The 25,922-nt window shown below is 40.7% G+C and overlaps 1 protein-coding gene across 2 annotated transcripts; it reads right to left on the reverse strand.

Annotated features, from left to right (window-relative positions):
* Positions 1-2,727: 2,727 nt before the first annotated feature.
* On the reverse strand, positions 2,728-24,882 carry epb41l5 (erythrocyte membrane protein band 4.1 like 5). Of its 2 annotated transcripts, XM_088315189.1 has the most exons (26): positions 24,714-24,882; positions 23,685-23,896; positions 21,030-21,134; positions 20,022-20,064; positions 19,714-19,792; positions 18,975-19,019; positions 18,828-18,880; positions 16,588-16,708; positions 16,307-16,394; positions 16,080-16,168; positions 15,890-15,959; positions 14,711-14,880; positions 14,065-14,171; positions 13,248-13,266; positions 12,901-12,946; positions 12,682-12,800; positions 8,461-8,621; positions 8,280-8,371; positions 8,012-8,146; positions 7,466-7,533; positions 6,806-6,928; positions 6,268-6,349; positions 6,062-6,145; positions 4,953-5,015; positions 4,652-4,791; positions 3,265-4,264 (listed from the first exon to the last, which is right to left on the reverse strand). In XM_088315189.1, exons 2-26 carry the CDS (start codon positions 23,862-23,864, stop codon positions 4,195-4,197), a joined length of 2,352 nt encoding a protein of 783 aa, XP_088171315.1. In that variant the 5' UTR covers positions 23,865-23,896; positions 24,714-24,882; the 3' UTR covers positions 3,265-4,194. The 2 variants fall into 2 exon arrangements, with proteins under 2 accessions (XP_088171316.1, XP_088171315.1); XM_088315190.1 differs by lacking the exon at positions 4,652-4,791 and having other exon boundaries at positions 2,728-4,264.
* Between the last annotated feature and the right edge of the window lie 1,040 nt (positions 24,883-25,922).

Consider the following 25,922-nt stretch of genomic DNA (forward strand, 5'->3'; position numbering starts at 1 on the left):
ACAGCTCGCCAGAAGGCACAAAAGCTTTGAATGTAATGACAATCAGAGTTTACCTCGACATTTCTGAATTAAGCTGATACGAGCTGCTTTACAGCAACACAACTCATGAATTGTGAGGCTTTTTTTTTTTTTTGTCCTGATCACCTCTTATGGTACAGTGGATATGAAAAGTCTACACACCGGTGTTTGAATGCCAGGTTTTGTAATAAACAAAAATAAATGAATAAAATGAGACCAAGGAAGAAGGGATTTTTTTTTTTTTTGTGGAGTGTGAATGTCCTTTATGACATTCGAAATTTTGTTCAATTGGAGGCAGCACCCAGCTGCCACCATTTAAAGGGCTTCTGATCAACTCGAAATTCAGTTTAGATGTTCTAGTAGGCTTTTTCAGCCATGTTTTTTCTTTCCAACAGAAGGTTTTGTGCTAAAACTGTCTCTTCCGAACTCTTCCACCAAATATACCTTTTAGGATTGTGGTCAAACTTGAAGTTTGTTTGATTGCAGAATTTTTCCAAAACCCACTTTGAAATCTCCCAAGAGTGCTCTGGCCCAATATGACAAAGTTTGAACTTGACATTCTCCTAAATAATCGCTTTATTTTGAATGTGAAAATAAAATCACCTGGTAGATTCACTGTAAAAACTAGCAAATTATGTTAATAAAGCAACACAAATGAAAACATACTAGAGCAAAATAAAGACACACACACGTATGTTCAAGACAAAAAAAAAAGACAATTCTAATTTAAAATGACAATGACAGACACGCGGGTGTACTTATCACAATGCGTGTTCATCATTAAAAATGTGTTCCTCGCTCCGTATAGGTGAGCAGCACAGATGACTAAAATGATTGAGACTGAAAAGAATGCCTGTGACGGGAGCAAGGAGACGGTTGCGAGAAGCGGGCACACAATGTTTGATTACGCCCAGCGTGATGAACGATGAACTCATTAAAGCTGCAGAGGAGAAGCAACACGCTTGACCCAGGGCACATTGAAGAATTCATTTGTCACCTTTATGTAAACCGATCTCTTCCTCCTCTCGTGCTGATAAATGAGGTAAGGGAAATATTCCAAACAGCTCTCGGCATGATGTGTCCTTTATTATTATTAGATATATTATTATATATATATTATTATTATTGTCCTTATTATTTGATCAGGAGGGGGGTTGTCGTGATTATCTGGAGACATGTACCTGGCTTTACTCTGATGACCAACTTGTAACTAAGCTAGTGGTTGTCAAACTTGTTATCACGGATGCCCCGCGTCCTCCGTCTGCGACTTGGGTCACCCTTCCGTCATTATACACTTCCGTCATTATTCATAAAAATAATCACACATCCTCGCCGTCCTTTTAAAGTGCTTCCATCCTTGCATTTACACACACATAACATATTTATAGACAATCGTATGCCTCACTTACTGTTTATTTACACATTTCATCTAAGCAAGGACTAGTGCTTCAGTTTATACATTTACTTTGCATCAGCGCTGGTGATTTTAGTCTGCTTGAGGCAAAATTGAACAGTGCCACAGTAAAGGGAATTAAATAGCCTGGCTATGATCGGGACATAAAAATATCCACGGAAGCTCTGAGCATGCTTAAGCAATCACGACCTGGCACAAGGTCCATGTACGGCAATCCATTATTCATTTAGGAGGGTGTGTGTGTGTGCGTGTGCGTGTGTGCGTGCGCGCGCACGCGTGTGTGTCACCCATCTGCTGAGGGGAGCAGTCCTGTCTGACTTATTGAGCCACAGTCGGCTGTGGCTCTGCTTAATAATGGCCCCAACTTGCATGGAGCAATCAGTCAAGTTGCAATCACTTCCCTCCGAATGGAAGGCAACGTGACAGCGGTTCACAAATCACAGCCTCTCTTCGGTTTCGTCAGCCGGCAAAGTGAAGCACTATCTCGAGGAACGTGTCTGTCATGTGTGGTCGGATCTCGCTAATCCAATTTTTGTAAACGGACACTTTGCAAGATGTTGCGTAGACGCTAATCTTGAAGGCTGGATATGTTGGGTAGTCGTTCATAGACGCGAGCAGAGCTGAAGACTTTGCTAGATGTTACACTTGATATGATCTTGGTGATGCCGCTCAGTGTGTTGACCATGCAGCAACGCTAAGATAAGATAAGATAAGATGTCGTTTATTAGTCCCACAACGGGGAAATTTGAGGTGTTACAGCAGCAAATATATAGGAGAAGAAAACTGGTTTGAAATGTATACCTGATCAGCTATGTAGCCGACCATGACATCAAAACAAGTGTACAATAGAAGGATTGATTTGAAAGTTGCTGAACTCCAGAGAGGGAAGGAAAAAACAGTCCTTTGCTGCCATCTGGTGGCACATTGTGTTAACTTACTTGTGATATTTTCCATTACGGATAATGTGTATTGTTTATTTAAATCTACATCTGCTAAAAATGGCAGTAGATTGACATGTACTCATTTGTGCCAAATAATGCCCAAGGGGAGGGCTAGATGTGTTTAAGGGGGCATTTTGGAGGTTTTAGGCAAGAGTGTGTTAGGTTATAACATCTAATTTGCACATTTGCAATGGCCTGTAGTGGGATGTTGTTGTGGGACTCCATTCGGTGCTTTTGTGTGAAATTTATAACTTGTATTTTGGACTTTTTGCTGTACTGTGTGATTTTTTGTTTGTTTTTTTGCTTTAATGAAATGTGATCAAGCTGCTAAGAATAGCATCACAACAAGCAATGTTGTCCATTTTGTTTCCTACATTTTTAATGACTTGAACGTTGCTCTTGTCCTTTGTGCCCACGCCAACATCACAGCCACAGTCAGATGACAAACGTATCGTCGTGCATCTACAGCCTGCTGAATACATCACAACTGTGACCTAATCACACACTTGGACATGTAATATGTCAACACTGAATGGTCGCATAAATAACTGCACTGATTGGGACAACGGTCAGCTTGCCTTATAAACGACAAAATCACAATGAAGGGAGAGATAGCAATAAAAAAAATAATACAATCACTATTTAAGAATCAATGTGACATTAATAAAGTCCAAAAATATAGAATTAGATCTTCAGTCAAGTACAAAATTACACTTAAGATATTTGTGAAGTAAAACAATCAGCAAAGGGGCGCGTGGGTTTTGTGCACATTCTCAGAACAGATAGTTTGAACTTCCACAAGATGGCAACGTAGTAGCTAAGCAACATGAACAAGCCAGAGCCACAATCGAGAATTAAGTAGGATTTCACACAAAAAAAAACCCATTGGAATTCGGCACAAAGCCAAATAAAATTAACTGTCTTTTTAATGTTATTATTTCTGGTGAAACGTAGAACAGTATCAAATTGGGACACTAACGTCGCGTTATTTTCCCCTCATAAATTCTCATGCATACTTGCAATTTGTTGTGTGAAACTCCAGCACAGCCTTCTGTGAGCGCCGTTGTCATTTTATAGCTCAAGATGACAGACATTTTACATTCCTCAATTAAAAAAAAAAAAACATAAATTGAAGACTTGAACAACAAGAAAAAAAAAATGGGAATCCAAGGGGAAATCATGGACAGGATCACATTCAGTCAAAACAATAAGACCTCACATTATTGGGTTGGTTGGGTTAATCATACATGTTCAGACAAAATCACAATGTTGGTACCATGATGTACAAACATAGTGAGATATATTAAGATTAAAAAAAATTCCGTAAGCGTGGTCATCATCCATGGCAACGACAAATACTCCAGTAGCGCAAACGTAATCCAGTGACTTTTAGGAAATGAAGAAAGGAAAAAAGTTTATCCAGTGGCTGAAAAAAAACAAAATCAAAATGGCTGCTCAAGGAATGTATAGAATCATATTTCCACATATCAAAAGAGTCCAGTTGTTATTATCTCTTTAAATAACACGCTGATTGTCTTTCTTCCATTTACAGCAAAGCATCCTCCATCAGTCGGTGCAGCTTACGTCCAGTGGAATGGATTGCATGAAAATAAAGAAAAATGTCGGACCATTTCACGCTTGTCAGGGACAAAATGGATGGAACGAGACACTATTTGTAAGATGGACTGAAGTAGTCTTTTTTCTTTTTAACTCATTCTAAGCCTGATGTGCGGTTATGATGAAAGTCCGACACTTTGTTAGTGTGTGTGTTGTTCCTTGAAACTGCATGCTGAGTTGCAGGCCCAGCTCGTTTGTGGCCCGTTAGAGCTCAGTGGTCAGGAGACCTGTGGGTGTGGCACCATCCTCCGAGGCTGCCTGCTGACCCATAATGCTGCCGTGGGGACAAAAAAAGAATATATATTACGGCAAATATGGTTTATCTTAAGGATACACATTCATGGCTTTTATCCCTCGCGACTCAAATCGATGAACGACTTCATGAATTGGTGAAAATCGCATTTACCAACGAGCCATCGCTTGGTGGATTTTATTTTATTTTTTACGCTAATCTTTTGACGTTGGGGTGCTTTGAAATTGTCGAGAAATGATCATGAGACTACAACCGTGTGAACCTCCCTGCAACGTGTTCCATCATGCTTCAGTTCTGTCAACAGGGGGCAGCAAAGGCTCAAAAAGTGCTTTAAAAAAAACAACAACAAAAAAAACGAATAGCACAGCGAATATGGTTTGTTGTCCATCTACAACAACATGACTTTACCTCACTGAGTTGCTGGGAAATGTGTGAGCAGAGTGAGGGAGGGCTGAGGTGAGAGCGGCTCCCCCATCTGCGGGGGCAAGAGCGGCGACCTTATTGGGAGGCTCAAGGTCGAGCAGGCCGTTAGTAAAGATACCGGGAGGCTGCATTAGAAGGGGAAGGTGGGGGGGTGGGGAGGGAGAGGGGAAGGCAGTCAGCGTCTAATTCCAACATGTTAAAGCGCGCTAGACGACATTTTGGACAGACAAGAAGCACATCCAAATGGCAAACAGGAGAAAAGAAAAAAAAAAAAAAGTTGACTCACAGCGGCGGTGGGAATGATCCAGCGAGGGGTGATGGGAGCCTTCGGTGGCTGCACAGGTGGCAACTGCAAAACAAAAAAAAAATGGATATTTGACGTCTTAAGCCGTCAATGGCAGTAAACGAGTAAAATGTGCATTGAAGTCCGGACAGTCCAATCTTGAGGAGGAAGGAGCCTGGCTACATAGCAGGCATGTTTCCAGACAACTTACTTCTCTCCAGGGGCTTGAACATCACCCCCTTCAGAGTTTAAACAACAAGCCTCGGAGTAAAAAAAAAAAAATCAGGAGTAAAGGTTTCATCATTCCCAGCTGGAAACCTAGTGCCTCATAAAAAAAGGTTTTGGGGTGTTCCTGCTAACATCTGATAACAGTGCAGTATTTCACAGTGAGTGTGTTTTTATGCCTCAAGAGCAGTACAGTGAGTTAGTGGTTAGTACATCTGCCTCACAGTTCAGAGAGTCTGGGTTGGAATCTCATTTCCGAACAGACATGCCTGGGATATCTCCAGGTACATATTCAAAATATATAAAATCCATCACCTTTTACATAAATAGTGCATTTTATATTTCAAAAATCATACCTAATCTAATCCAGATATTAATTTCGATCTTCCAAGCAACCTCTGATCTAAGCATTTGGTTCCGCAACTCTTCTGTGGGGGGATGAAAAAGAATTTCAACACAGGATATTATTTTCCCCCTTTTATCCTTTTGCTCTTCCAACAATTCGCAGAAGTGAGGCCTTGGACAAGGTCTCCCCTGGACTGCTGTCGGAGATCCCTGGAGGTGGCGTGTTAAGGCCAGTCCTATGAAACTATGATCCAACGATAGCATCAGAGGCCTGGATAGGAGTTCAAAGGAACATCACACGCACAAGGAGTTGTTTGATGATAAGGTTCAGATGTCCTTTTAGTTAAGGGGGGAGCCCAGTGGCTTGCACTCATCTGGGTTTAAATCCTGTGTGGACTTTGCGACACAGTCCAAATTATGTATTTTTAATCAAGTACACACAATAGCCACAGTAATATTTAAAAAAAAAAAACAGTTGGTCTATACATTGCTTTGGGTCAACGTTAAATTCTGAATAAAACAAATTAAAAAAAAAAACTTACAGCAGGGATTGGATCAGTGAAGTCAATCAAATTATCAGGCATCGGTGGGGTCGTGTTCGGAACGTCAATTTCCTCTGCTTTAACCTGCAACGTGGCATGAACACTTTTTAGCACGCCTTGTAAGAAGAATAGAAACGGGCAAAATATGCACTGCATTATATTAAATACACACATGGGACATGGAACAGTGCAGAAAAGCATATTACCTTGAGTGCGGTGCCTTCAACAACTGCATCTGAGGGCAACTTGGGTGAAGCAGGGTTTGAATCTTCCGCTAACCTCTCAGCACTGATAAACAGGAAAAATGAAAATTGCAATGAGAAAACATCCTTGAAACGCATAAAAGATCACACACATAAAGCAAGTATTTTTCCACTAGACTGTATTTTTTTCCCCAGACAAACATCGGGAAGACCGTCTGAGAATTTTCCGCATCAGTGGGCCTGCAGACATACAAGCTTTGTGAATTGTCCATTCGAGCGACAACACATCTGTCTGGAGTGTCACCCAACGGTAAAGTCGATGGAGCAAGGATGCCCGCGGTATCCAGGCAGAATTTGGGTCATGTGACTTAACACACCCAACCAAACAGATGCACACAGATGTCTGCAAAACCTGAGTGCGCCCTGCTGGTCTCTAGCCATGTTCTGTCTGACTTCTTCCATTTTTTTTTTTATTTAACCGAGGAGGCTAATCAACTTTGTCTCGTCTCTTCTACTTTGCCTGACAAATATGCAAACTGACCTGGTGCCGGCTGATGAGACCAGCGAGCAAGACTTTAGCAGCTCCCATGAGTCTTGCATGTCAGGACGACTGCTCACAGACAGAGATGAGTTACTGCCCATGCGGCCGGTGCGTGACTTCAACCTGGCAACAGACAAGACGCAGTGGAGAGCCTCCTCTTAGTTTTTGGCACAACATTACGGATGGATGAGTTGAATAAACCTGTCTTGGAAAAATATTGGCTTACAGTTATACAACGTTAAAAAATAAAAAAAAATAATCGCCACATTACAGCAAGCCAAAATCAGGGCGTGTCACATTTTGTCAAGTTATTAAGACCCATGGGAACATTTCGAACTTGTGGAAAAAAAAAAAAATCTAAATAAAAAGTTGCACAGTAACTTGTTTTGACTCTCATTGTCTTCCGATCTGAGCCTTGTTGAGAAAGATAAACAACCGGTGATGCAATGTTGTTTTAAATACAAATGATCCTCATAGAATCGTGTGATTGGCTGAGACAATGTATTGTCCATTGGCGGCGATATGGAAGATTAAGAAGCAGAATGCAGGAGAGCTGATTTGATTGTAATTAAGTATTCTCCCATTCAAGTAAGAGCGCTAATGAGAAAACAAACGGTCGGAAAACATGCAGAAGAACAGTTCAATCGAGGCCTTTTATACCTGGAGGAGGTTTCCTGCAGATTACAGTTTTTATCTCCCATCATTGTGACTTGTTCCTCCAAACCAACCTATGGAAGAGAGAAAAAAATGGGGGGAATAATTTAGATATTTGTCCTGCAACTGATCGACAACGGGTACATTTGTCGCTAAATCATCTAGGTCAGGCGTGGGCAAACTAAGGCCCGGGGGCCACATGTGGCCCGTTAAACGTTTTAATCCGGCCCGCCAAACTTGAAAAAAATGAAATGAATAAACCATGTTAATGTTTTATTTTCTAAATATTGTGGTGTGTCAAAGACATCTATTTTGTTGTAATGCTTTTGTTCACTTTCATTTGAAAAGAAATGTATTTTTTTTTCTCTGATGAGGTGAGGTTACCAAAACACTCCTTCCATCTGCTCCTGGTCCTGTCGAATTTTAGAACCCATTGTGGCCCACCGATCAAAAAGTTTGCCCACCCATGATCTAGGTTATGCTTAAGAGGACAATCGCAATAGAAAATGGATGATGCAGCTGAATTTCTGTCCAATGACAGTACTTCTTTACCTTGAGCGTCGCGGCCTCAGCTTGTGCTTTCAGAATGTTACTCTTCAGGTCATCCGGTGTTCGCAGTGGTGTGACAACAGGACTACTTCCTGCACTGTTCAGAGAGCATTTCTCTCGGAGTTTCACAATGTCCTCCTTTTGATGTAGGGCGGGTTCCAGGAGAAACATGCAGACAGAGAGAAAGAGATCTCATCATTGATTTGATTTCATTTTCTGCTTTCGATGCTTAAGCCAACAGGACAACGTCCTTCCGAGAATCAGCACCCACCTGATTATTCATGACCATATTGATGTTGACATTATTCTTGGTCAGACGCGGACTGCTCTCCAACTCCAGCTGCTTGAGACGTGCTGCGGTTTCTTCATGGGCGGGAAATCAACAATAAATTGGAGAGCCATGTAATACAAAGCATGTAACAGTTTTTTTGTTAATTTTTGCATTGACTGACCAGTGAGGCTGAGTAATTCTTCGCCAGTGGCACAAGGAGGGGAGTAGGTCATACTCGGGCCTGCCTCCTCAACAGCCTTCACGGTGGGAGCGGCGGTAGCTGCAGGAGTCCTGAGGACATCATCAATGCACGTCTCGATCAGGTCACCAGCCAAGGGCAAACTACAGCCAAAGCGGATGGAAGAGTCGAGGGGAAAGAAAAAACAAGGTCAACAAGGAGAGTTAGTCAGAATGAAATGCAAAGCCCTTTAAAGATGTGTAATAAAATGTTATTTGAGAACTTTAATACAGCCAAGAGCAAAATGGGATTCGGCATTTGTTCAACTTACCAGCAAGAAAAAAAGAAATCTGCAAACGAGCTCAATGGTGTGTTATAACATTTTAAACCAAAAAAAAAAGAAAAAAAAGGAAAAAGCAATCAAATACACAATTGATTATGTGGTCAGTATGTGTTCAAGAGTAACAGTTTTTTTTTTATTCTTTCTAAAAATCATAATCATGTTATTCAGAAAGATAAACACCTTTGATCACAGTTCCAAGTATTCACTTCTAACTCGGCAACAAGACAAGTACGATCAATTCTTCACGATTTGTATTAGTGTATTTCAAGAGGAACTCAACACTCACAAAAAAAAAAAGAAATACATAAAAATTAATGAGTACAATCATATTTGGAACGTTTGTAAATAAATTATGCTGCTAGATTTTCTTCTTGGAGTCTGATAGGACGGCAACTACCGGCAAACCTTCTGTCATAAGGTAGCTATAATGGATTCTGTTTAAATAGAGCAATCAAATGTAAAAAAATATATTCAAAATACATCTTAATTACTAATTGTAAGAGGGTGTAGGTCAAGAAAAAGTGTGCAAGTAAAAATGGCTTCAAACATTTCGCTAACTAGTAAATAACCCCCAAGTGGAACTCAAACTACATTCACTTCAGATTTTTTTAAGGTACATATCAAAAGGGTATCTGGATACCCGGAAGTCATGTTTGGTGAAGAACATCACATTTTGTAACTCAGCAGTTACACTGATTTAAAAACAACAACACAAATATTTGAAATATTAAGCACAGGACAGCGAAATGATGGCGGTGTCAGAACAATAGCCGACTGTATGTGACCTGGTGGCTCTGACATTCCTGAACACTGATACCAGATCAGTTGAGAGATTGCGGAAAAATGAGACAGGAAAAACCTGACCACATATTTCTTTTCGTCATCTGGGTCAAGGAGAAGACAGAAGATGCGGAGAGCCGATCAGACAAAAAAAACAACAAAAAAACGCTTAACTGTTTAACTCACACAGTGATCGATCCGCCTCATACAATCAGTCAGTGATAATTGTTATCCGTGCAAAGCATGACAATATATGTAACGCATTCATTAATATCTGCAGCTTTTGAAACCCTTCATTTGATTTCACAAATTCATCTGAGAAAGGCTAGTAAAAATGTTTCAAAGAAGGCACACCATACACACAAAAAAAGAAAAATCTCATTTCAAATCACAACGGTGATTGGAAATGTCATATCAGTCGGTTGCATACAATCTGAGAAATAAATACACAAAACTGAACACATTCTTTGCATGTAGAAAGGATGCACCTCACTATGAGCAGATCAAAACACCTCGGGACAATTTGGAATATTTAAATAAGACTAGAGGAAGCCCGAGTAAGTGGCAAAAACCAATGCAAGCACTTTGAGAATATGGAAACTCCACTCACGAAGCATAGAGCCAAGATTCAAATCCTGAACCATGATGCCCAGGCCAAAGCCATTATAAACATCATGCACTTCATGTCTGTATGTGAGCTAAAGGTCCCATGCCGTCAAAATCCAATTTCGTAAACCCTTTAAAGCACAAGATGGGTCAAAATAATGTTTTTAAGTTTGACATCAATACGGTTTGCCAATCATATGCAATAGCCGATAAAAAGGTGGATCACAATCAGGCGTCATTGTGACATAGGTAGGCTAGTCATATTCAAGTGAACACACATCCAACACAAATTCATGTGACGCTGCATCATGACGGCCAATCGGCATCAAGAAAATACAGTATAGGATGTCTTAGGTTAAAAAAAAAAATAAAAAAAAATAGATGGTCATATTTAGTCAATGGGCTCACAAAGCTTTTAGACAACTACTGCTACAAAGAAAGAAAAAAGCAGGTCGGGAGAGTGATGAGCGAGATAGTTGATGTATCTGGTAAAGACTTTTGCCAGATCTTAGTTGTATTTTACTGTCAACCAACTCAGTACTAGCATTAGCCACACACTCCCTCACTCACACATTTAAGAAATGGAACCAGCGAGCAATAGCGCACTACCAACCAGAGCAAAGCTGTTTTCCCCCATTCAAAACAGGGAGCCAATCACAGCAAAGCTTAATTACATATCAAATATTAATGAAAGAAATCCAGCTGTCTCATCGACCAGGCGTTTTGGACCAACTAGAATACCGGTAGCTTGAAAAAGGGCAGCCTTGGCAATTCAAATCCAAATTATCTTGCAAATGATTATGGGAAAAAAATATGGCATGAGACCTTTAACATAGTGCAAGTTGATATATGCGTTAATATATTTTAGTCTATGGTGCCCTGTTGAAATTTGAGGGGTTTAGAAAGCTTGAAGCAAAATGTCTGAATAGGTTATGAATTTTCCGAACGAGACTTCAAAATGAATACAAAAATATGAACTCAGTCAGGAAAATAAGGCAGTCGATACACCTCAAGCTGAGGTTAAAACAGTCAAACGAGGTATAAAATATGATGGACACTTTTGGGTGTTGACCAGAAGAAAAAAAAAAATAACCGAAAGGCATATATGCAACCGTGGTCATGCGGCACAGTCTCGGCCACAGTTATTTAAGAGGGAATCGCTGCTGAGGCGTGAGCGCGCCGTCCAATTCATGCCGAGGTGAGACGGCTCTCAGTTGCTCGGTTCTGCCCAGCTCCTTGTTAGGAGCTTTGATGAGATATGAGCGAGTAGTATGCAGGGGAGAGGACACCTGAGGAGATTGAGGTGGGAGGTGGGTGACAAGGATAAATGGGAGGGGGACACACAGGAAGGGAATAATGAGAGGTGAAGTAATGGCGTGTCGATGGATTTAACAAGGAAGAGGAAGCGATAGGAAACAATGAAAATGGGATAAAGGAGAAGGAAATCATATGTCAAGTGCGCCAGCGTTGCAAATAACTCATCCAAAGAGAGCAGCAGCCGGTTAATAGGAAGCAGCAGATTCCTTGAATGGAAAACATTCTCTGAAGCGTCACTGCAATATAGATTGATATGCACACCTGTTTCTAGTCATTTAATTGACGGCAAAGAAAGAAAAGACTCCCACGAAGCTCCATTACATGCCAATCAAAAGAATAAAAGCAGAAAATCAAAAGGGACAATTCCACCTTTAGAGAGACATTTTTCCAAAGGTAAAAATCATTAAAAGCCCCCACACAAACGCAGCGATTGATTGGTTATAATGAGAGCCGTAGTGACAAAAAAAAAAACAAAGGAGGTCAATATTCCATCATACCTACCTGTCCTCCCACCAGGCCTTTTCTCAGTACATGTTAATACTGGAACACAGAGGGGAACACATGCATTTGCTTGCATTGGGAAAGATTGGAGCAGCTTCAATACGTCACACAAAAATGCAGATGGCACCTTACACGGCCGGTCCAAGTGCTCAATTCCATTTTGGGCTTTTGTTTTCTATTACAATGTATTCTTCTATTTATTCCCACTCGTACCACTTCAGAATTGTGAAACTTAAGCAATGCAATGTAAATACGGTACGGTAAAAAAAACAGAATAACACCGTGCAAGTAAATTTGCAAACAGATTAAGGGAACTCAATCCAACCGCTCCAAATCAGGCGGTCATTTTTCATTTTGTAGGATTCAAGTCAAAACCTCGTTTCCACTTTAATTCAGAACAAGTCTTGCTCTCCAGATCGTAGCTCGCGAGTACACAACATACCAACACCCTGAAGCCCTTCACCTGCTCAATCGCTGCTTCAGCACACACACACACACACACACACACGCACGCGCGTAAACGCAAGTACACGATCACTTGTTTTTTATTAGTAATAAAAAACAAAGACACACATACACTTTCAAACTCTCTTGCTTTCTGTTTTAGTCCTACTAAGCATAGCCCTTGGACAATTTCACTCAAAAACAAAACAAAACAAAACAAAAAAAAACCTCACCTTCTCTTTTCCCCTCCAGGACTCCTGGGCAGAGGCTCTATTTCCAACGGGCCACAAACAGAAGCAGGCGCGACGTTCACAACCGGCACACCCGACCAGGTGCCTGGACTGGCAGAAACCTTGTGAGGTAGCGAAATAGAAAACATGATTCAAAAGTGCTGGTTTTGTTTTGTACAAACAATGAAGTGAACTTGAAAAAGTAAAAGATGTGGCCCTCACGTGTTTGTCTTTGCTGGCGTTGACTCCGTTGCCGGATGAAAGAACCCTGAGCACAGACAGACGTTTACAATTTCAATCTCCATAAATAATTCAACCGGCCCTTCAGATCCATCTCCAGTATTTACACCCTCGTCCACCACTAAAGAACTTCAACGCTGTCATGGCGATCATTTCAAGGCGAGATCAATAGACGGCTATATGTGCCACTGCGGCAATTCGATCCGAAGCTGTTACAATAGCAAGCAATTAATAATAAAATTATAAGCACATTATAATATTAACGGCTAACTATGTTTCATTTCAAAGTCGCAATCACAACGTTGGAAAAAAAAAAATTGAGAACTCACTCTTGAGGATGGAAGGCTCCTGCAAAGCAAACAGAAAAAATAGTCAACTTTGCATCCAGGTCAAATCTGGAAGTGATGCATGAAAAGTGAAGACAAAGCTAGGAAGAAAGAAGCTTCTTAAATGTTATTTAAAAACAAGAATTGGGCTTTTCTTAACTGCAAAACGGCAAGAATATAAACAAACGCGCAATAATTTTCGGTTAAAAAGTCTTACCAGACATATTTTGTCGCGGTCAACAATCAGTTCATCTAAATCAATTTGGTTCCGAGCTTGGGCTGCCGTTCAAGCAGTCCAGTAATGTTCAATAGGGTTGAGGTCAGGGATTTGGGATCAACACTTGCTTAAATTGATGATCTTGGTATCTGGAATTCAGTAATGACTCCGTACAACTCTCCCCACTGGTATCAATCCACGAGTCTGTTCTTTATATCATCTCAGAATTCCTTGAGTATTGGTCCATTCAACGAGCACAGGGCCTGATCCTGAGTAAAGTCATTTTATATATTTTTTTTCTCACCACTAAAATGTAGGCGAATGAATGAGACTGAATGTATAATTCAGAAAAAAAATCCTGAATTGTGAATTCAAACTTGACCACCCAATCTTGTTTCCAAAAAAATCATTCCAATCAAGTGTAGAGACATTCCACCTTCAAAAGACAACAGTAACTAACACTTCTAGTACTTCACTTCTGCACTTCAAAAAGTTGCAGTTGAGTCTTGCACAATTAAGTGTGACTTTCAATTAATTGTGCTCACTGGTCTAGAAATTTGTTTTAGTCCGGATGGCAGCACAGCACTTGACTGCGGCACTCACCTCTGTTGTGCATTGTTCTTCTCGAATAGCGACGACTAGGCCTCCTCTCAAAGGAGGCGGAGCGGCGGGCTTTATTGGACTTTGTTGTCTGGTACTCCGTGTTTCCACTGGTCAGACAAAATAAAAACACTAAATTTGAGCTGAACAGAGGAGAAAAGTCAAACTGTCCACTTCGGCTCAATCGTCAGACTGAAACAAAAATGCATTTTTTTTTTTATTTTGTTTTTTAAATCATACACACATGAATGACCCCGGTTGAACTCTGAAACCATTTGAGCGATAACTCTCTAGTACCAACACCCTCGACAACCCCTCCACTAAAGCAAACATGACTGCCTGTGCTTATCTGACTGGGTAATGTTTAAACATACACACACACACACACACGCGCGCAACGATGCACACACACACTAAGTACAGGACCACTGCAGTAAGATGACACCGTTTTTTTGCCAACCATAGACATGGATGTGAGTTTTTTTTTTTGTTTTTTTTACTGACACACATATAAACCAGGCTAGATTGCTCAAACAGTAACAATTTAGTTCTCTATTATGTACTGTGAATAGGGAGTAACAATTTACAGCCACAGAATTTGAAGTCACTTTTGGAAAAATCCCATTCATACTTGTGGACGGGGCGTTACCTGTATCTGAAGCGTGATCCCATGCGGATGAAGCCGGAGCGCGCCGAGTTCTTTTGCACCGGCCCTCTCAGTCGGAAGAAGGCGTGATGTTCAACAGCGCACTTCCAGAGGTGCTTACAAGCCTTCGGGTGGTCCATCCGGAAGACAAAGGTGTGCTCTTGCTCTTTGCCCTGCAGTGGGTGGATGACCAAAAGAGTGTGTGTGTTTTTTTTTTTTTTTACAACAAACATCCTAAACACTTTCAGGAAATAGGCAATCTCCAACTCAGCCGAGCCACCGTGCAGTCTGCATCGAGTTGCATATTTACAGCTGGACTGATAAAAGAGGCCAGGCGTTCATTTCCCAACCTTATCAGCCCTTCTGTGACTTGTAGGTCAAATCCACACTTTACTTGAGGAAGAAGCCATTCACTTTGTTCAACTCGAGACATGAGATGTGATTGCAGTTACATTCGCTGGTGTTAAACAACTTCAAGAAAAGTAGCAAGAAATAATCATAATCTGCCATCAGAAAACCTGGACAACAAAATCTTTCAGACACAATACAACACTATCAGTGCTGCAGAGATTATTCCAGGATTTAGTCTAAAAACAAGTTTAAATTGACACTTGCAATCCTGTGCACTTAAGAGAGTGTCGCCGCAGAAGTTATAATACCAAGTGTCACATTTATGGTGATAAAGTATCCAAGTATACATGTAGTAGTAGTGTAGTGACCAGGAAATGATACATTATTCAACTGTCAGGAGGGGCAGAGCAAGGCGGCCAGTTTTGTGTGTACAGTGTGTGTGCGCGTGTGTTGGGGAGCGTGGATAATGCATACCAGAAATACCAGAGAGGAGGCTTCTTTATTAACCTCCCACACGGACCTCCAGGATGGACATAAACAAGCTCTGCTGCTCCCACATATACACTTGCCTCTGGCCAACCTAACAAAAAGTCCACTTTCTTTTTTATTTTGGGACAGGGGGCCTACGGAGCACTACATTCTTCTTCTTTTATTAGGAAACAAAGCTCTGTTTTTTTTTTGTTTTTGTTTTTTTTTTATGTGAAGCAACTGCCAACAGACTTATCTGGTTTTAAGGGGCACCGCTAATATGAGGAACAACATATCACATCACTTTTTTTTTTTTTTTTGCAATATGGGAATTATTTTTACTGGGTGTGTGTGCATCTTCACCTGGTCGTCATCCTCCACAACCACCAGAGTCAGCTTGCTCTTTTTGAAGTCCAGGCGAGTGATCTTTGGCCTACAAACAGCAACAAACAAACACAATACTCAAGATGTAACCAATAAGACGTAGGATACAAATAAAAATATATCACATCCGAGGGATTTCATGAAATAGGCCAACAAATTGGGTCCATACCAAAAAAAGAGGCCAATCTTGGTTTGTCCTTCAAAGACCAAAACACCAGTGGGTGTCAAACCCAGACTGTACTCATTACCATCCCGTGCCTGTGTTGGAAGAAGCATGGTGAGAGAAAGGAAAAGAGAATATAGAGCATTACTGGCAACATTTGGCATATTTGTATTTATGATCCTGGAAAATAAATAATAAAACAAAAATGGGGTGCGTGTTAGTCGGTCACTTACCTGAACCATATGCATGTCTACGCCATACATTTCCAGCCATTTTGCTTTATTCAAGTAGTTGATCTCAGCCTGTGCCGGCGTTTGACCTCTGAGGGTGTATAAAAAAAAAAAATAAACAAATAAAATAAAATAAAATGAAAACAATTGCAGAATTATGCGTTAGCTACAGAATCAAACAGCTACTTGGTGAAGTCACTTCAATAATTTGACTGCAAATGTATAATGTGTGCAGAATGAGAAATGGACAAATGCAGTGGCATCGTAGTGAAAAACCAAACAACCTGCACTCCTTCCATGCGTTGTATATCGCCAGTTCCACGTCTTCAGTCTGTTCGGGGATAAATCTGAATTCTGATACCAGGTCCAGATTGTGTTCTAGTGGGTCACAATCACCTAGTTCGGCTGCAAAACAAACATTACAGTCAGTTTGTGTACTTTTTCAGATCATGTGAGCAAATGTTGAACGGACACACAAATTGGGAAGCTTTTGGTCATCATTTGTTCAAAATATGACCATACATTGTGTTAACCTTTCAATTGATCATCATTTACAAAACTTTGAAGAATATGCGACAGGAGGTTTACACGCTGACGTCACACACAAGAGGAGAGCCTGGTCAAAGTCAGCCTCAGCCAAATCATCTCAAAAATATTGAGAATCAAGAAGATAATCAATAAAGGTCAACTAAACCTATCGGACATGTACTACTTCCACTCACAAATAAAATGCATCACGCGAGTATTGTGATCATCAACAAGACAGATAATCACAGATTTAAAAACGTAATCATGAGATGATAACTACGAAGTGTGCCGAGCAAAAGACAAAGTGGATAAAGCCTCTTATCTGAGGCGGAAGGAAGGATGTTGATTAAACTTTGACTCTTGGAAGCTCTTCTCCGAATGATTAAAGCCATAGCATATTAGTTGGAAGGAGGAGGGGAAGAACAAAACCCAAAACATTTTCTTTTCTATCGTTTAAGAGCATGCGAAAAGGAGAAAGCGCAACGGGGGGGGGCAAAGAGAGAGGCGGCGGGATTAGGAGGCCACTGAAGAGGATGGAGCACTAATGAGCTGGCATTTACCCTACAGTGACTCTGGAAGTGTGTGCGTGCGCACGTGCGTGTACATGCACGGGGCGCTAGTTACAAAGTCCCCTCCTCTATTTTATTCCCCCAAAAACGCACAACAATACAGTGGATATAAAACGCAAGCTTTTTGTGATATGAACCAAGATGAATCATTTCAACCACTTTTTGAGAGGAGAAATAAAAATAAAAGAACTGAGTGTGATTGCACAACTGTGCACACCCATCACATAAACTCATGTTCAATGAGTCAACGCACCTGCCACCATTTGAAGTGCCTCTGAAGAGCAAATTAAAGTTGAGCTGCTCCAGTAGTCATTTCCAGACATTTTCTTGGCTTTCTAAGAGAAGCCAAATTAATTTGGGCCAACATTGACTGGTATTTGGAACTGTTCAGAATTCGCGCCACCTTGACTATAGCCGAAGTTCCAGCTATTCACTGTTTAAAAAAAAATAATAGTAATGCAGCAAGTAATGCTACGGTCATCATGTATTGTGTGTGGGTGTGAAGAATAATGCAAACGTCATCACTAGGAGATTGCGAGTTGCCATTCTGTAAATGTTTGTATTGCATAGTTTCTGGTGTGGATTGTTGGCAAAGGCAGTGAAGATGTCAACAAGCCAGTTTTGAAACAGTCAATGAAGTTAGATTTGCTCAGGCCAGGCAGCGCTTCAGAATGAGAATCCACAAGCACAGCATCGTGTTTGCGAGGCTTCAACAGAACATGAGCACACCTCAGTACGTATCAAGGCCAACAAGAAAATCTGGGGAATAATAAATCATTTTTGCCCCCACCAGTCTAAATAAAGCGTCCTGACTATTATTGCATTTGAGGAATTTGAATTAAATTAAAATCTACCTGTCGAGTTAGATTGACGTCACAATTGCTCAGGGCTCAGGTAACGACCAATCACGGCTCACCTGTTGTCTGGCTTTCAAAACATTCAGAGTGTGTGTGTGTGTGAGTGTGTGTGTATAGATGTCCTTAAAAAGTTGGAGTAAAAATATAATCTCAACTAAATGGTGAAACTTTCTGTATTTTCCTGACCATGTCCCAAAAAGAGGAGGATTTGGTGACTCACACATTGGGTCAGTCACATAAAAGCCACGAGTGATCCACTTGAAAACGTACGGTGACGTCAGGTTAGCCTTGGCAAGACCACGTTCAAATGACACATAAGTTAATTTTTTAAAAGCTCTCCTGTTAGAAAATACCAACCGGATTAGTCACAATCCTGAGACGACATGCGGAAGGGGTGAAAAGATTTAACCTCTGTGAACAAACAATATGGAATGTGGGCCAATATCATCCTACTGGAGGCAAACAGAGGCTTTTACGGCTAAAAGCCGAAAACCACAAGAAAAAACGCTGGTGGACAAAACCATTTTGTTTTAGTTTTTTTTAATTCCTTCTTAAGATTTACTGACTTACCTTGTAGCGAGAAGGCAGCCAACTCCACTGCTGTCTCAAATGAGCATTCTAGCCTGAAATTGTAGACAGCGTTGGTAAGATGCAGAAAAAAAAAAGCATGGAGAAAATATCTTAATGCGAGAATGTTGGAGCAAGCAAATGTCTTACTTTCCACTGAGAATATCTTGTTTCAACTGCAACACAAAAAGGTATCTGAAAGAAGGACACACTGAGCTTGTGAAACATGGTCATGATATATCATTTCAATAATTGGGTTAAAAGCAGAAATGGGTAGAAGCCAGCTACGACTACTGAGTTATAATTACTTAAGTAAGTGAGAAATTGTGCTTGTTTGAATAGTTTTAATGCAACTTTTTACTCAGGATTATTTTTGTTCTTGAATGCTACTTTTACTCTGTTAAATTCGACAATATGCCACATAAATGTATTTATGTATCTGTTTTCTTTTGACTGCTTGCACCATCTATTTTGGATCATTAAAACACTTGTATCACGTGACTTTGTTTCACCAAACCAAGGTAGCCTCTACGAGCAACCTTTGCTCCAGCCAAAGAGAGCCAGAAAGTCACATGACTGCACTCAAATATGTCTGAGGTTGAAACAATGCTTCCGAAGTGACTTATTCACATGAAGCATGGCAGAAACAACAATGTGACACTGTCAGTCAGCGCAGTCAGAGTAGGAACAACAGCCCTTGCTTCACGTGCAATTTATATTTCCTGGAGGAATTCATGAAGGCAACTGATTCAAAAACAATTTAAAATTACAGCCTTTCGATTAGAAAATCGCATTCTACCACATTGCAATGTTGATTTACATTCGATTAAACGTCGAGCCCTGATAATATTAATAACTTCTAAAAGCTCACGCTGATTTATTTACTCACCTAGTCAGCTCCTCATGCAGGTTGTTTGGCTCGGAGGAGTAGAACTTAACCCTCATGTGAAGGCAGTATGGCGGACCAACTAAAAGACGTGAAATGACCACAGCATGTCAAGGTTGTCAAGCATGACGACTGTTTACTGCGCATAATAACACCCAAAGCACCGTCAGGAAAATATGAAATAAAAACAGCAAAGCCAGACGCAGATTTGTTTTTGCCATAAAAACATTTTTTGCCCCCGCTCATAAATGCGTCAAGAAAAAAAGTAGCTGTTGAAAAAAGAAGGGAACGGAATGCCCCGGTAAACTTACTTTTCACTTGCTTTTTAATACTTTTCGTAACATCAAGCCAGTGCTGAAACATAAAAGCGACAGTCAATCAAACAATGTCACGTGTAACAAAAGGGTAAGATGCAGAAAGTCCTGGCGGAGTTTACAAGTTGTAATGGATCTTATGAGATTGTGCACAAGTAACTGATGAAGTGGCAAGAGAATGTATATATTAAACTTGACCCAGCCCCCCCCCACACACCCACTTTGCTTTGTTCTACGCTAGACATGCAGGCTCTATGAGGCATGAAGGAAGTCAGGAGAGGAAAAGCTGGCGACTGTGATGGAGCACGTGTAAGAGCGAGTGAAAGAGCGAGGAACTCGGAGCACCGTGGTGTCCTCTCCCCCGCATTCCTCCTTTTAGCCTTCTCTCCCACTTTTCACAAACTACCTCCACCCCTCAATGATGTGTGTCCCCCCCCCCCCTGCTAAATCTTGGGCAGTGTCAGTCCTCGCCCCTTTTTTAATGGCGTTCGCGGAGCATCGTTGCGGCGAGCCGGGGTTACTGACACACCAACAACTGAAAACAAGTCTTCGTCCGAGCACCAGCAGACTCGCTAAGCGGACAAGAGTGCCAGAACCAATCCTTTTAGTCCAACCAATGACGACGTGATGCTGATGTCAGTTTGATTTCTCGGCTGTACTCCGAACAGCAAAATGTGAAAATCCCTCAACTTGAAACAAATTATAATAGCACATTAATAACCAAACAGGAGATATTACGAAAAATGTACTTTTTGATTGCTTGTTTTCTACTCTAGGCACTCCTTTCTCCAGGTTCATCACCATTGTCCCAACAACAAAAATGTTCAGTGAAGCTTTGAGCTATATATTTTGCTTAAACTTTGTTGTTGTTTTTTTTTAATGTCAACAAATTTTTCAAGTTATACAAGCCCTACACTACATGCTCACGACTTTATTGCAAAGGAAAGCATATCACAGTCATGTTATTAAGACACCTGGGAACTGCTTAAAAAAAATGTGTCTCACCGGAACTTGTGCAGAGTCCATGAAGCGTAGCCCGAAGTAGTCTTTTTCTACTATGTCCAGATGGTACATAATCTGGTCAAACAGCTCCTCACCTTTGGCTTTTTTCTAATGAGAGCACCCATGGAAAGAAAGAGGAAAAAGCTGTTAGGCATCTCAGGGGTGAATTACATCTTTATTAAAGTACCAACATGCTGTAAACAAGCAACACGGGCACAGAAATTGTCTTTTGTGTCTTTCTTTTCCATTAGGTTCCTTTTGTGGGTACTGCGTTTCATTTTATGTTGATGTGTTTCACTGAATACACCAATGAGTAAATCTTTCAAATAGCCTGAATAGGAGTTGCCGTTTCCAGCAAGGCTGTACCAGTTACTGCCTGTGTTCAGCCTGGGACTGGAAGATCTCTTCCTCACATGCACACACACACACACACACGCACACATTTGTCTTCCAAACCTCAACTTGAGGCATGGCGACAGTGTTGCCATGGCAATGAGGGTTTAAGTGCCCCAGACACCCTGGAGCTGAGGGAAGTGGGGAAGCTGACCTCACTACGTGATCACCTGATGTTTTGTGGCCATTCCAGTCTTTGTGCTCAATATTTTGTTTTAACAAGCATAAAAAAAAATCCAATATCATAAAATTATTTTTATAACTGTTTGTAAGCACCGCTTTTATCATGCATCAACTACTGTAAATCCCATCTGTAATGATTTTTTTTTTTCAGCAGCCCCGTATACGACTATGTAACAATTTTAAGGACATGACCCATCATCGGTGACAAAAGTTTGTTCACGCGCACACAGTTAATAGTGTGCAGCTCAAGGGGGGCCGGCCCCATGCTAGCTGGCATAGCTGAGGAGGCAAAGTGCACCCCTACAGTACCCTCGGGAGGGAGAGACAGTGTACAAAGGCCTCATTGTGCATGTGTGTTTGTGTGTGAGCATGTGTGCCATGCTTTGTTACAGGTTTTTTTTTTTTTTGTTTCATTCTTTCGCTCTCTCGGCATGTGATCACTCAAATGTGTCTCAACCACTGAGTAAGAGGGGTACATATGTTCAGTGAATGAACCAACCATCCAACAAAAATGAGGAAATGCAAATTGGTTGTCATGAAGCTCCGGTCAGCTGGTGATGCACGTCTCAAAAGGAAATAAGCGATCAGAATTAGTTACTGGGTGGAATTAGTGCACGATTCGGATTTTTCAGATAGGTAGACATCAGGGTTTGCCCATATACTTTTGGCAGCACAAGTCAACTCATTTGAGATGGCATTAGAAAAAGTGAAAAATGTCATGATTTTAAAAGAATGAATATTTGGATGATTATTGTCTAACAGCTAACAAAAAATAACCATGAAGAAATTAGAGTATTACATAATCACATTCATTCTATATAGAAATTGGGTCGGGATTGGCATTGCAAAATGTGTTTAACAAATATATTCAGGACTTTCACTTTGGAATTCCTGACCTAAATGAACCCATTTTCTATTATATTCCTAATTATTAAAAATGTACTTGTACATATCAGACAGTTTTGAAAATCAGCCCACGGGCACAGTAAGACGTCAATTATTACACACATTTAATTCCAATCATTCATTTAATTCCAATTTAAATTTTAAGGTATAATGGAAAATTAGCCATGCAGGACTCCTCGGCAAAAACAACAGACTCAGAATCTGTAAGACCCAGCAAAAAATAAATAAATAAATAAAAGTGGGGGAATGCAAATATCAATGCCACACTAATATGTCACAAATACGGAAAGGTACACAATCATCTTGACAGATGTTGGTAATCAATAACATGATCAATACCATGAGCAATAGTAGCAGAGCAGGCATAATTGATTTGTTTTTCTCCCAGTTTAATTGTGGGTCAAAGGTCGAAAGCAATCATCGAACGGGACCAGTAGAATGCAGGAGGAAGAAAACATTTGTTGGGAGTTAAGAGGGATAAAAGATGTAACAAGAGGGAAAACTGCACATTTCAAAGAAGAGTTAAGCGTGACAAGCCATGCATGTCATGTGACGCGGTCATGTGATTAAGCGTGTTGTCCAGAGAGGATCATGGAATTACAGGTGATCAGCCACTGAAGTGTGCACACCCACATGTGAATAAGCTTCAAGGGGCTGCGCTACTGACACAACAACATAGCCGACACCGGTCAAACTTGAACTACTTTTAATTTGTAATAAGCCATATTGTCATGATTAAAATAATCAATCACAAAAACCTTTATGAGATTAGAAAGTAACATTTGCCATCAAATGTTTCATAGCATTGCAAAAAGCAAATAGTGGTGTTTCAATTCTGTGTAAACAAATTATTGCTTTTAAAAAGAGACTCATCATAAGAGTGTTTGTAACTGAGCTCACAGTGAAAAGTCCATATTGCCATAATGGTTCAAATGTGTAATTTTGCACAGTGTTTCATTCCATATTCTCAATCACTTGACCTCATTAGGATTGCGGGTCAGCTAAAATGTATCTAAACTGACTTTTGCCCCACTCAACTGCACTAAAATGAAAAATCCTAAACATTGACAGCATCCTGGATGTGTGTGCGCGTGTGCGGGGGTGTGTGCGTGTGTGTGTGTGCGTGCGTGTGTTGAACTTCAGAGTGCCCACGGTACAGCAATGACATTCTCTTACCGGCAGGTCGACGCTGACATCGGTCCCATCCAGCAAGGACACGCGGCAAGTAATGACGGACTTGGCATCTCCAGCGGCTGGGATGTGCGTTGTGGCGCGCTGGGCCTCCCGTAGCCGCGTTTTTTCAGCATGTTTGCGGATGGAGCGTCGCCCCAGGGTCCTGCGTAGGAAGCTCAGCATGCTGGGAGTGAGGGAGGGTCACACTACACCACCTATATCACGCAAAAGTGTTTAAAGCATGGGCAATGGTGATGAAACATACACAGGTAAGTCTACAACATGCAAGGCCAAGTGTTTATATATAAATCTCACTGAAAGTGTCGTGGTTCACTTCTTGAGATGGTTCAGTAAAGTTTATCTAAAATGTGCTTAAAATTTGGAATATGATATCACATAGTGAAGTATACATTATCTACATACGTTAGTAATGACAGTGTAGTAAGTATGTAAGCAATTAAAAGATGTAAGTGGACTGTTAGGAGACATACTGAAAGCAAAAGTGATATCAATAATGTGTTAAACTTATCTTGGAAGTTGGCAAATCTTCCTACAGTGTAAATTTATGCGCAAAAAAATGACTTCTCAAAAGATGCGTAGAAAGATGACGTCATTAAATAAAAGTGGGGAAATTATATTAAACGACAGTGGCTAGCAACGCAATTAAAGTCGTTGCTATTGCGGTTCTAATTCTAACTTTAAACGCACAAGTGGGGTATATTAAATATTGGATTTAAATGAGGAACGCAAAGGAAAAAATGTGATTATTAGCTTTATTTGCACTCAGCCAGGGGCCTAAAAGTACCTGTAGGATGCCAAGCAACAGGTGTGCGCTTGATTTTATGTACTAGCCACGCCGTAGCAAACTCGGCAATTGCACTTTGAGCGTGGCATTCCTGTCTGACTGTACGGTGATGGAAAACAAGCGCCGCCTCGAACTGTCTTTGGCCGGACCGAAGATACACTTGCCCGGCTGTAGAGACACTTGTGGATTCGGAAAAGGGTTCGGATGAAGAAGCGAGGGATACTTACCAAAGCGCCTCCGTTAAATCCAGTGCGAGAGCACGCCCGCTTGCATTTTAGACAACCGAAGAGCAACATGAAGCATTTTAGCCGATCGAACGTTGCTTCCTATTTTATTCCGCCTCACGACCCCTGCACAAGATTTTCCTCTCCCAGGTCCCAACAAAAAAAAGTAGGAGGCAAAGCTTACCCCCGGAAATGACGTCATGATAAACCCCAAACAACAACGTGATTAGCATTTTTTAAAGAGACATGCACTCTTTTTGATCAATACGTTACAACTTTTAGAAGGTTCATTTTACTCTATATCATACACGCACATTTGCCTCCAGATAATACAGAAATTGAAGTAATGTGTTCTTAAGTCAAATTGGTAATAAAATTGAAATAAGAGAACAATGGCACAGATTATTTTGGTCATTCAACACCTTCACTCATAGAAATAAACAAATCCTCCGTTTTCGACGGTCCCACATAACATTTCGAGGTTACAAAGAACAAGCATGTTAAATTATCGCCGTACTTACTGTTTTTTCATTCGATTGTTTCATTAGTCTGAACCCCAACGTGATTCTCTTACGCATATTTACTGCAGTTATGCGTTAGTGTGTTCCGGTTTACGTACACGTTTAACGGAACTCAGTCGTAAACGGAGACAGTTCGTTTTTCAATAATCATAAGCGCCCTCTCCTGGTTAGATATGCGCAGTGTTTTTTTTAACGTACCAATGTTATGTCCATTTTTTAATTTCCTTGTACGTTTTGTACAACTGACATACATAACCTCTGAACGTCCAGTGTTCAAAAAGATTTTCAGGCTTCTGTGAGAAAACAAAACAACGTCTGCTTACTCTCATTTAGCATGCTTATGAATGCGATGGGTTAATTCTGAATTAAGCCAGACACCCCCACTTGCAATCATTGAAGTTATTTCCCTTATTTTCTTTTTCAGTTGAGTTGTATAGGTTATAAGTCAAAATGCCCGGGGGAAAAAGATTTAAATGATTTATCCACGTTTCATTTTTTTACATATATATATAATCAATAAAAAATGTGATATTTTAACAAGTGCGAGAAGATAGCCACCGGAAAGTGCTTGTTATTTCTCTGCTACCTCACTTTTGCAGTGTGTAAATCTGAAGCGACATTGCCATGCTTTGACAGACAAGCTTTAATTGTTCACAATCAAGCTTATAGACACGTCCAAAGCACCAGTAAA

Source organism: Idiotropiscis lumnitzeri, chromosome 14 (genome assembly GCF_059441095.1).
Source record: "Idiotropiscis lumnitzeri isolate Australia: NSW breed Sydney's pygmy pipehorse chromosome 14, RoL_Ilum_1.0, whole genome shotgun sequence".
In the NCBI taxonomy this organism is placed as follows: domain Eukaryota; kingdom Metazoa; phylum Chordata; class Actinopteri; order Syngnathiformes; family Syngnathidae; genus Idiotropiscis; species Idiotropiscis lumnitzeri.

What these genes read in the sequence shown, in the direction of transcription:
- epb41l5 (XM_088315189.1), bottom strand. Translation starts at nt 23,864, where the DNA reads ATGCTGAGCTTCCTACGCAGGACCCTGGGGCGACGCTCCATCCGCAAA. An exon ending in TTGTGGAGGATGACGACCAG is followed by an intron (nt 14,881 to 15,889) that starts GTGAAGATGCAC and finishes CACCCACTGCAG; the next exon opens with GGCAAAGAGCAAGAGCACAC. An exon ending in TCACTGATCCAATCCCTGCT is followed by an intron (nt 5,016 to 6,061) that starts GTAAGTTTTTTT and finishes TTTGTTTTGCAG; the next exon opens with TTGCCACCTGTGCAGCCACC.